Source organism: Phasianus colchicus, chromosome 1 (genome assembly GCF_987193195.1).
Source record: "Phasianus colchicus chromosome 1, bPhaCol1.hap1.1, whole genome shotgun sequence".
NCBI classification, from domain to species: domain Eukaryota; kingdom Metazoa; phylum Chordata; class Aves; order Galliformes; family Phasianidae; genus Phasianus; species Phasianus colchicus.
Genome location: NC_143436.1, coordinates 66,772,917 through 66,785,379, shown reverse-complemented (window position 1 = coordinate 66,785,379; position 12,463 = coordinate 66,772,917). Strand labels below are relative to the sequence as shown.

The 12,463-nt window shown below is 41.8% G+C and overlaps 1 protein-coding gene across 16 annotated transcripts in view; it reads right to left on the bottom strand.

Moving 5' to 3' along the window:
- Window positions 1–12,463, bottom strand: part of SOX5 (SRY-box transcription factor 5) — a 632,328-nt gene that overhangs the window by 149,598 nt on the left and 470,267 nt on the right. For all 16 annotated transcript variants that reach the window (XM_090146153.1, XM_090146149.1, XM_090146142.1 and 13 more), the window contains one exon: window positions 7,309–7,395. In XM_090146153.1, the coding sequence (XP_090002279.1) occupies window positions 7,309–7,395 (87 nt within the window). The remainder of the gene's footprint in view (window positions 1–7,308; window positions 7,396–12,463) is intronic.

Genomic DNA, 12,463 nt, shown 5'->3' with positions numbered 1-12,463 from the left:
TTCCAGTATCTTTTCTTGAGATTTTCATTCTCATTCCATTGTCTTCCCTCTTTGTCTTCCCTCACCCCAATTTTACTTTTGCTCTGTCGCATCAGGAATCCAAACACACTAATATTCCGTCCCATAAGAAGATCAGGAAAGTAAAATAGAGAGGCTGCCTCTTCTAATGAAAAGCAAACTAATCTTTGTCACACTTCCCCTGAAAGACCTACTTAGAACCTGATATTAATTTTAAAGAGGAATATTCTCCCCTTCTGCACAGGCGGACCCGCTGCTGACGTTACCTGGAGTTGTATATGTGAGGCAATGGGGAGCTCCTGTTACGCGCTTTTGGAAAAGGTGGTCTGATAACAGATCTAAGCAGCTGAGGTAAGTTCAGAATTTAAATTCTTCTTTTCTCTGTCTTGCAACAGTAATATCAGATGTTTATGACCAAGCAGTGAGTATGTACTTGAAGTTCTGTATCGATATGGTACTACAGGCGTGTGTATTTGTGGGTGGACATGGGCAAATGGACATTTTTGCACATGTGCAAACTCCCTCGATGCTTCCCTAATCAATACTTCAGGGAGTGTTTTATTAAAGACTGGCACACAGCTTTTCAAGCCAGTAAATCTTGGAGCTGCCAGGATGTAAACATTTAAAAACTGGCATTTTTCATTAAGCATTTAAGCCAACTTCGCTACACAATGACTGCCATCACTTACAGCTACCTACCTTGCTAAATTAAATGACTTCATGTGATTGATATGGGAAGTCAGCTTAATAAAAGAAAACTTTCTGACTGCTTTTTACTCAGCAGGCTGCCACTAGCAGAACAAACAAATAAAGAAAAAGCCCAGAATTCAAACCTGTTTGCCTGTACCCACAGATTTATGTAATGAATCTTTTTTCCTTGCAAATAGAAGTCCTTTTTAGAACAGCAAGTTCAAAGGAAGTTCCATATTTCAGCCTGTGGACAGTCTTAATATTTTAGGTTTCAGTGGAAGACTTTGCAGAATGAATAAAAACAAATGATGAACAATTACCGTATTTTGCCATTACTACCCTCAAGAATTAATATACTGTGGGAACAAAAACTTAGCTGTCTGCTCTGTAAGAGCCCAACACATTACTGTTTCGCAATGCTGGAAAAAGATGTCAGTGGGCATTCTTCATTTGCTGTCATAAAAAGTTTTGGTACAGTAGACTACAAACAAAGCTTGGTATTCAACCAGGTTACTAGCTTACTGTCAAGGTTATAAAAGGAATAGACAATGTTTGTATTGAGATTATTTCTCAGAGGCTTTTTTTGTTGGACTGCCTAGACAAGAAGCTAGGACTCGGCTAGAGAATAAGCATTTGCTAGAAGGATTTTATGCAGTAGCAGTACAAACAGTAAGAAATATGTATGTGTATTTGCTTTATTTTGACAAACTGGTAATTGTAGCTCAGCAACATTCATCTCTATCAGCACATCTTTGAGGTAATTTTAGTACAAAGAAGAACTGGTTTAATTCCCTTTTGTCATCCAGCACTCTGCATGATGTTTAAATATAGTGGTTTGGCCTCCACATGTTCAAACAAAATAAAGCCACTGGCATTTGCTACTTTAATTAGTTCAATTTTATTCTGTTTTCTCCATTAGTAATACTTTTAAAAATAAAAGTTGTAATTACTCTAAATGGAACCTAATATTTTTCCTGATCAAACTGAATATCTTTAAGAAAAAAGAAACAACAATGCAAAAAAAAAAAAAAAAAAAAAAACCCACAAAAAAAACCCACAACAATCCTGCTTTGTTACAAATTCTCATTTTTTGCATTTTAGATGCTTTTCTCCAGCCCTCCTCTTCCACAGATGCTGCCCCCAACTAAACTCCCATCCTAGGGTCAAATAGGAGCAGCTCCATCCAGTCACAATCTCCATTTCAGACTTTCATTTGGCCTGAATTCTGCGTTGGTGTGGCTCAGTTGGCACTGTCTGCTGCTCTGCAGTCTGAGAGTATCATATTGCAGTGCGATCAACCTCCACTAATTTCGGCAGCTGCCAAATTTCCTCTCGAAACGTAGGTTCCCCTGTGTGCCACTGGGCAGGTTCCCCCTCCAGCACTTTTGAGATATTAGCAAAGGACTAAAGCCCTCTGTCAGCAAATTGCCAACTATTAAACACCCCCCAAAAATACGCACAAAGAAGAAGGTTGCAATAAATATTGAATTTGTCACAGTTAAATGCCAACAACCACGCATATCTTACCTCCTTCACTTATGACTTTCTCACCCTCCTTCTCTCCCCACTCCAAATACAATACTACCCACCAAAAAAAAAATAAAAAAAAATCAACACGTCCATATCTGACAGAAGTTTGCAAACATTTTTCAACCATTAATTTGCAAATGCAAAATTTACATAGCTCCCATGAAAGTGTTCGGCTTTCACACATCTCCTGGGGATCTGTGTTGTAGTAGTCAAAGGTTTAAACCCAGAGCATTCCCCACGAATAATCTCTCTCCCTTCTCCCCCGCTCCTTCCTGTCCACATCTAAATGCAGAATTCTTAGCTTTCTTGCCTTCAGTTTACAGATTATGAGATCCAACATGTCACTCACTGGATTACTGCACATAACCTGAGCACTACTCGAAGCTTACTTGTCTTCAACTTGTCCAGCGTTACTTAAATGGAATTATCCGTCACAATCCATATACCGAATCTGCATAGCCCACTTATCTCAAGATTCTGTGTGTCACCTACCAGATTATCCGTTTTAATCCATACATTGAATCTACATAACATATGTCTTTAATTCACAGGCTCTGACGAGCTATAGTATCACTGAATGGATTATTTCTCTTTATCCATTATTGGCAGTCCTAAGACCATTGACTGCATACTCTCTCGTGCCCCATCTTCCCAACACAGAGTGAGATTAGAGCCTGGGCAAACACGGCCCCATCATCCATCAGACACAGCGGGATGTAATACCTGCACCGATACTTCATGTTACTTGGAGCACAGGTTCTCGAACAAAACAAGTATCTGTGTTATCATGCATTAAAGATTAGGATTGGTAGGCTAATCTTGCTTTCAATTACACTCATAAATCTGGAGTTACTCCAGTAAAGTCTTTCAGATTTAAGTGGATACAAAGAAGAGATGAATTTACCCTAAAGACAAACCCTTTGACATTGAGTGCAGAAAATAGTTTGCCAGGCTTGGTTAGGAAGTAACCTGTATAACTAAGAGGGATTTTTAAACAACAAAAAAATCAGGTTCAGGCTTGTCCAGCCTTTCTTGAGAGGTTCAGGCGCAATCACTATGAACAATGCCTTCACTTCAACAGTAAACCAACTCCGAAAGATTAGTGACAAAAGTCAGTTCAGCCTTTTGTTCCACACACCTATTCAAAATTAGCTAAGTGGGGTGCATACAAAATACGTATTTATATTTCTTGACAACCCTTGATAAGTGGGAGATGAACAAGATTAGCAGAAGGGCTTTGTGTACACTGGGGAAGTTTTAACGAGATTTCTCCTCATGGCTGAAACTATCTCACTCATGGCCACAGCAGCCAGGCCCCGGTGGCAGCCAGGCCACACATTTCGCCATGTACCCAGGGGCCAGCAGCCGACTCCAAAGTCTGCTCTTGGGACTCGTCTGAGTGGTGAAACTCAAATTTCACAGTTGTTTCTAACTATGGGTATGGCCACTGATAGCAAAGAGCCATCTCTCAGCAGTCCACTCTGCATGCTGCACCTCCTGTAGTCAGTAACATTGCTTTGGAGGAAAGCAACCACTGCCACCTTGCAGTTCCCAAACGACAGCAGGCTCTGCTGAGAGCAGAGAGGGCTGTAATTCTCCTTCCTGGAGGTGATCAGCCCAAGGGCTGGAGCTCTCTCTGCCTCACTGACTCCAATAAATTGTGTTATCCCTGAACAACCCAGAGGCCTTTTGAGTCCCCTTCTTGAATACGATGGATATAAATAAGTTTGAACAGACTTTAACCAATTCACTATATAGTTTTATCTTAATATACATCCACTCAATTACATGTTTTGTATGCTTTACTACAACAAAACTTCTTAAGAAATCTCCATTTCCAAACTGCTATTACTTAGCCCTATACTGCCTCTCTAAGCAGAGTCATTCAAACTAAATTTCAAACTAAATTTCCGAGGTATGACAGGTTTTTTGCTCAATTTTAAGGGCATTCCTTTCCTGTACCTTTTAATCAAGCCCTGGAATGTACTATTACATTTCCTTTTCCTTTAGTACCTTGACATACGTAGATCCTTCTAACTAATATCTTGAAGTTTGTAACTAAGCTTCTGCAGATACTCTACTTTTTCCCATTTTAGAAGTGCGCAGTTGAAGGGGGCTTGAAGTGAAAGTAACAAAGCAAGTGAAGAGGAAGAACTGCATACAAAACTAGAGTCTGGCAACTTATTCTAACCATTCACAAACTTCCTTATCTTTAATAAAACACTACTGCTTTCTAACTTATAAGAAATAACACTAATAGAAAATAAACTCTTCATCTTCCTTTCTCTTAATCTCTACCAGCGAATAAAATTCAATGTCAGTAACACAAACTTGGGCATTAACAATATGTAGTCCAGCACTGAGACTTTGGCACATGACATACTAAAACTCCCCCAGATTTAATGAAAAACACAATGAAATTTTGAACAGTTATGTGGAAAAAACTATTCAGCGCATAAGACAGTTGGGCAGTGCAGATTCTAAGTGCTGTCCACTTTCCAGGGTGTATTAACAATAAGACACTAGTTGTGCAGTGTCAGTAATACACAAATGAAAGAAAAAAATGCAGCTGCCAAGACAAATATAGAGAGAATTTAATTAAAAAATCACAACTGGAAACCTTAATAACTGCACATTTGTATAGAAGGACAAAAACATTGTCTAGCCTAATATATGTGTGATTGTACACGCATACGTGACTACAAACCAGCTTCTCTTGCACACCTTTCATGCTATCTCACTAAATACAGCTGCAATACAGCTGAGCCATTGTTCGTTTGCAGCTCATGGCTGGCGGTGCCATGAAAACCACATTCCTGGGCACTAAATAATCAGCCTTCGTGACCCCCCAAGAACCTGTAAGTCAAATTCATTTACCCCCAGAGGGCAATGCTCTATTGTATCCTCCCTCCTTTCCAGCCACCTAGGAACAATGGACAATAATTGCAACTGTCACGGCAGTCAGTAGGAAAAATAAACCAGTGCCTGTTTTCACAGCTTACTGCCAAACCTGATCCAAACACCTAATAACCATGCCCCCAACCACAGCACCACAGTTGCACTAAAAAGCGTCAGATGTGAGGCTTTTGAACAGAGCTGCAGAACAATAACTCGACTTGTGTTCAAAATATGAAGCTAAAAAACAAAAATTAAAGCAAAGCAAACTCTTCTTTGAGGCTGTGCTGTTGCTCCCCATCCTCCCCCCGGGCGAGACTGAAAGGACTGCTGAATTTCTTTCGTGCTAGCACAGAGCTGCCTCTGCTGCTTTCAAGTTTAACTTGTGAGAGAGAGGAAGGGAGAAAAAAGATTGCCCTCCAAGAGAACGAGATCACAGGGACGGAGGGGGGGGGCGGAGCAGACTGCTTCACGGTGCACAGCACTTCTCAGCGCAGCTTCACTGAGTGCAGGGGGAGAGCAGAACCACTGCGCGAGCTCCGCCAGCTCCAGCGCAACAAGAGTTAAAGCGGCTCCAGAAATCCTGTGAGAACCACCGAAACACACACCCAAAAGTGGCTATGAAAGCTGCCTCTGTACTTCAGACCTAAAACATTTTGAAGATTCGTCAGTCCATGGCAGCCGACGTTGTTAGTTTAAAACAATGTGCTTCCAAACAACAGAAATCCCAGGTACGCCCAGTGGATACCCGGCTCTGTGCGCCTGGAGAAAATGCGCTCAGTGGGAATGAAGAAGTCAGGGTTTGGCCCTCTGTTATAACGATAATATCACAGCCTGTTTGGAGCCGAAGCACCATATTCTATTCTAAAGTTATCCTACATATGTAGTGAATATATATTTTCTGAATTACAGTCTCCTAGGGAGAAGCTAGAGGAAGCAAGTGGCATACTTTCCTACTTGTGTAAGTCAGCGGGCTAGAGCAAACTAACGCTGATGGCTTATTTGTGACAAGCTGGAAGGCACATATAATTAAATTAACACAATCTCTGCACGTTGACCAATGTGTTAACCTATCAGAGCACGTCATGTTGCAAGTCTTTACTGAATACTGCCCACTTCTAGTGCAGAAGGTCCATAAACCAGCCAAGCACGAGGTCTGGGAGTGTGTCTGAATGAGGATCTCTGCACTGGGGACATCAGTAAACAAACAAACCAAAAATAATGGAGAGGAATGAAATCTCATTTAAAACATAAAAGAAGGGTTTGATTTTAATCTCAATCTACTTCCACATTCCCAAAACAACACTGGCTTGGATTTCGCTACTGTAGATGTACAGTGATAGGAATGGGAGAAGAATCAGACCCACTGTTTCTTTTCAGAACCACAACGCCTGCTCTGACAACTGAAATTTTTGACACGCAGGTATTCTGAGTCAGTTCCTCATCATAAGCATTCAGGAAGAACTATAAAAATATTAAATTACAATTACACACAAAACAAACAACGACAGGTTCCCCAACATGACCTCACATACATAAAATGGGGAAACATCTTGGCAAAGCAGAGGCTACTGCTGCTGGAGAGTGGACAAATTTTGTCATTTTCCTTCTGGAGCGTGGCGTTAAAAGAGCATGCTTTAGCACACAGATGTTGTACACTGTCTTTTCAAATCTGCGCTGGCTAATTTCAGTACCTAGAGATATCATAACACTAACTTTGGTGGGTTTTGTTTTTTTTGTTTTTGTTTTTTTTCTTTTTTTCAGTACATTCAGAAATGTCAAAAAAAATCTCCATCACCAAAATCTGTACAAACATGAACAAGGAATTCTGAGTACCGTCAGATTTCAGAAGCCGAGCATTGCTACGCTCTGATCCCACACATAAGCCTGCATTTGATAAGTGAATTTACATTTTTTTCAGTTCAGCTGTAGGATCTATCTTCTTAGAGAATGATACGTGCAACAACGGCTTTATATAAGTTCATTCATTTAGGGCAATACGACATTGATTTGTGTGTTTACGTACAGATGGAGGACACACACACTTTATTTCAGCTTCGAATTACTACGCTTCAAGACGAGGGAAAGGAAGAGGAACAAACAAACAAAGTTGCAAAAAGCCCGTCATAAACGTATATTCATTCTCAGTTCGTTTTAGCACAGAAAGAGCGTTACCTTTTATTTCTCCAAAGTTCCCTGATCCCATGGCAAGAAGCTTGTCTTTCCAGTCCTTTGATAGTAGCTTTTCAATACTGGGAGTTTCTGAGTGAAGGGGGGGAAAAAAAATGTAAGCAAATCAACATGACTGTCTCCACAATAGAACTCATTAAAAGTCTATCTGCTAAAAATAAGGCCAACCCTATTCTGGGCCCCAGTCGTAATGACTTCATCAACAAACTGATAAGAGGGGAGGAAAAAAAAAAAGTGTTTTGTCACCTGCTGTTTCAAAACCATTAGCTTTTTCCTCTCGTGGAACAAAGCCATAGTAATTTCGTATGACAATGGGCACATATAAACCTGCAGTTCATTGTTTTTCAATTTGGTGAACAAGTTGCTGCTTATAATGGATGCCTGTCAATTTCTGAGTGTTAGTCTGTAGTCAAAAAATAATTATGTTGATAAAATGCAGAGTAAAAAGAGAGAGAGAGAGGGAGAGAGAGGGAGAGAGAGAAGCAAAGAATTAGCTCCTAAATCTGCTACATGTAATTATATCCCTCTGAGTGTTTACAATTACATCCACTTTATAATGTGTGTTTAAACATCGTGTGGTGGTAAGCATACTGTGGAAAGATTTTCCAGTAGCACGCACATTATAAATAATAATAAAAAGTTGGGTATGAAAAAAAAAAAAAAAAAGCCTTAAAAGACTGCAAAATCCAGAGGGAGAAAAGGCATCGCTTAGAATGGAAACCCATTATTTGCTCATTTCAGATTCTATCACTTCCTTTAAAAATAAAATAGACTAAAATATATTCCTTCGGTATTTTCAGCAAAAATGCAGCAAGGGTGTGGACGGGTCTGCTATTTATGTCTGTAACTCTCGTATTCTGACCTCTTTTTGTGTAGAATTTTAATGCATAAGTAAATATAAATGCTAATAAAATTCAGAGGACATTAAACTCAATTCCAAACAATGTAATTGTATATTCTTGTCAGCATTTAGATGGGTACACAATTACAATAGCTTTCAATCCTACGATTAGCACTGCATTCAGTTAGAAAATGGAGTGTACTAAAAGATAAGTGTCCCAGTATGCGCCATCTAAATAACAATACCCACACTTATTATCTGGATCTAAGACATATACTGCTATTCTCCACATTCGTGTTTATGTGTATTTGTATTTGTTCAGGCGTTTGTTTACCCCCTACCAGGAGCATAAAGGGAGTACATGTTAACTTATCAAAGGGACCGTCTGGCCTAGAGACCATACAATTATTAGCAACTGGTTAATTTTCCCCACAGTAAAAACCATTACGGGGAACCTTCATTATCTCGTTTGGCTAATTCTGCCTACTTTCTTCAAGCCCCAACTTCTCGAGCGGCGGTGCGGGAGGGAGGATGCGATCGGGGGCCCCGCACGGCGGCTCCCCTCAGCAGGCCTCTCCCGAGCGGCCGTCCCACGGGGCAACGACGGAGCCCCACTCCCACCCCATAGAGGGAGCCGCACCGCCAGCATCTCCCGTGCAGCACTATTTCCCCCCCCACACCACAATCCCTCCCGGCGACGTTTTTAGACACGCTGCAACGCTCACTCTCCCGTGTTCCCTATGCAACGGGATGCTTCCCGCTCGGCGGGGAAGGATTCTCCCCTCTAAGAGGGAAAAATTCACGAGGATTCCGAACCGCGGCTGCAAGCTCTGGATGTGCGACGAAATCGGAGCGGACTGCTGTCGGGAGTTGCACTGCGATTCTCATTCCCGTGCGGGGCTGGGGCTGGAGCGGCTGCGCCGCGCTGCAGGCGCTCGCACGCCTATTGCCCAAGTTTGTGCGTCGCCTGTAAACACCCATTTTTTTTCAAAACATATCTGAGTCAGTCAAATAAACGGTGCCGATTTTTTTTTTTTTTTTTTTTAATCCTGAGCTTTTCACAAATTCTCGAGCAGCGTGTAAACAGGCCGGAGCAAATGCGGTATTTGCAGTAGAGGACTGTCAGTCATGAAAAGCTAACAAACCTTTGCAAAGCAGGAATGCGGCAAGAGAAATCCATTGTGCGCTGACAATAGGCTCCAGAGCCTGTAGGCACCAAAAGCAGCCCGTCTTACTTTTAAGTCTATTGTCAGCCAAGTCCGTGACAAAGCTTTTCCCCTGCGGCTAGACAAAATACTCTCTGTAGCGCGCTCGTCAAGGAACAGAAGTCTTCCGTCTAACTCCCCGCGTTAAAGCAACAGCCGCGCCGGCTGCGAGCGCTCCCGCCGCCCCGGCCGAGCCGCCGCCGCCCGCCCCGCCCCGGCCCGCCCCGGCGAAGGGGGGAGGCTGGGCCGGCCCTGCCCGGGCCGAGAGCGCGGCGCCGGGGCTGCGAGGGGCGCTGCCGCCGGTGAGCGGCTCCGCGACCTCGTGCCGGTGGGGCGGTCCCGAGCGTCCCTACCTCTGCCTCGGTGGCAGAGACGGCGGGAGATGAATGCCGCGCGTCGGGGAGCGGCTTTCTGCGCGGATGGGGAAGACCGCGGGAGGAAATCGTGATTGGAGATGTGAAAGGCCGAATGGCAAAATCCCAGTGGTAACAATGCATCTGCTCATTAATGTGAGAATATGAGTAATATGAAAATTTAACGCGATTATAAGCCCCACGGCAGTCCCGATGGCATCAAAGAGATTGCGCTGATCTAATAAGCGTCTCCCCTGTTGAAATATTGTACGTTAACTATTTAAAATAATATTATATAGACTTTTTTTTTTCCCCCCTTAAAAACAAAACGTAATTGTATTTAATTGATGTACTAACTCAGTTTCAAACCTCTCTTGACTCGAACTGCAGTTTTTACTGAAAGGCACTTAAATGCTGAAAGGCACTTAAATAGAATTTTGATATAGAAACAGCAAATAATTGTCCTGCTCGTACTTAAACAGAACTTTAATTCTTGAAGACAATAGCTTCCCCACCCCTATAGCTTAGCAGAGCTAAAGAGCTATATTAAATCTAAAGAGCTATATTAAATAACAGCTTGTTTAATTCTATTATATACTGTGTTAACATATTGTACCTGAATAAAATATGCTATTCACACACTCAACCTCTCACATTTCAGTAACTGCTTGTGAAATACATTCTGCATCATATCTTGGAAACAAACATTTACTATGCCATTTATGTACCCCATTAAAAAAAAAAAAAAATTGAAATTTAAACATCTTAAATAAAAATAACTGTTTAAAATGTTACAGCTGTAGAGCTTCCATGAATTACATAGACAGAACCTGAGCTTTTGTTCAGCTTTTTTTTAGACTTTTCTGGGAAGGAGATGCTCACAAAATAAGAAACAGTGTATCTTGCTTGTGAAGTACTCAAGATTCATTAGAAAGTCAATAGAACTTTAATGCTTGCACATATAATGTGCAGTTTGAAATCAGAAAAGGTGGTCTGCACACGGGAGCCTTCCTAGTCCCCTCTCCAGTGCTCATTCTCCTCCAAGATTTAACAGAAGGATTTCACTACATCCAAAAGCTGACTTACACTGGGACAGATTTTGGACATGCATCAGGACCATGATATATTATTATAGTCTATATTTGCATTTCCAAAAGGCAATGGACAGTGCACTCTGCCATTCTGAGTATCACGACTATTCACACTGCCTTCTAATTCCAACCTTGAGAGGAATCTGGGATTAGCCCCACTTCTTAGCCGCACTTGAGCTAAGACCCTCCATTACCTACTTGCAGTGTAGGTCCTATGGCACACGGTAAAACAACTGCCAGTTTATCCACAGCACAGTATGAATAATACATCTACAAAAGAGTTGTTCACAGGTTGTTTGTTACAGTCATTCATTAATGTTTGGGAAATATTTTAGTTCCAGAAAGGCTATGTAAAGTGCTAAGTAAAAGAGGATTACGAGTAGGGCACCAAAGAAAAAGACTGAGACGGAAAGAATAACAGGAGTCACTAAGTAAATAGTGGAGAAGAGGAGACCGACTGAATTAATAGAGATACAGATTAATCCACAGAAATGATTTCTGCTCTCTCTAATAGCACATTTATCAGTCACTAGCCCTTTCTATCTGTATTTACAGTGCCTTTTGCTTTCCTTGTTTCACCCTTGCCTCTGTGGCTTGCATATGGTTCTTTGCATCAGTGTGTATGGCAATACCCACTGGAGAACAGCCCTCCAACTGTGCCAGCCATTGTTGCAGCAGCACTCTGCTTCTTGGTGCCCCAAAGCCCCAACGCTCTCCCTCCTCCTCTGTCAAGGGCTCGTGGTACTGATTCCCTCCTCCACAACGAGACCTGAAGGCTGATGCCAGCAGCCAGTCCTTCTCGCACAGACCTTCAGTGCAATCTATCAAGCTCCCTTCTCAGCATTGTAGTAGTCCCACATTGACTGCTCCAGTTTGCATGTACATAAGCACGTGTGCATTTATACATGTTGAGCATACATATATATATATGCTGAAATTCTCCGATGGTACTGAAAAGCAATGTATCTCAGTAAATTCACATAAAATAACTTTTTAACCTAACTTTTTATATTCTAACAAGCATACCGCTGTCTCTCTCCTTCTGCATTTGAACCTTTTACACATGGCTTCATTGACTCATTTGCTTAAAAGACAAAAGGTTTCTCATTAAGAAAGGAGCAGTTTGTTTCCAGAAAGTGGACTGAACCACAAAGCTCTAGTAAGAGTCACCATTTTTAATACTGTTGGGGAGACTTCAATTTAATTTAGCCTACTTCCAAAAGTTATTTTTTTTTCCAGGCATTGCAGCTTACCTTTGGGAACAACCTAGTCCTACTCTCAGTTAAGTGGCAGTGCAAGTGCATGTGTACATGAACCTGCCTTCCAAACCGGTTGCACAGCACCATGTTCCCTTCAGGCCCAGCCTCTCCAGTAGCTCTTTTCAATCCATCCTTCAGGGTCACAGTCTTGGAAATCTACTTACAAAAGCTTAGAATGATCTTCACTGCCAAATCTCTTCCTGTTACCTCTTTCTGCTCTTGCTGATTATTTACTAAAAGGAAAACTCCGATCTCTCTGTCTAAAGGCTGCCTGCTTCTGGAGAAAGGAATGCAATTCCATCATGCTATAACAAGGTGCAGGACAGCTGCTGTTCACATGAGGCACTTCCAGAAAAATTATATCTGAGGAAGACAGAAGGTAGCAAAACTC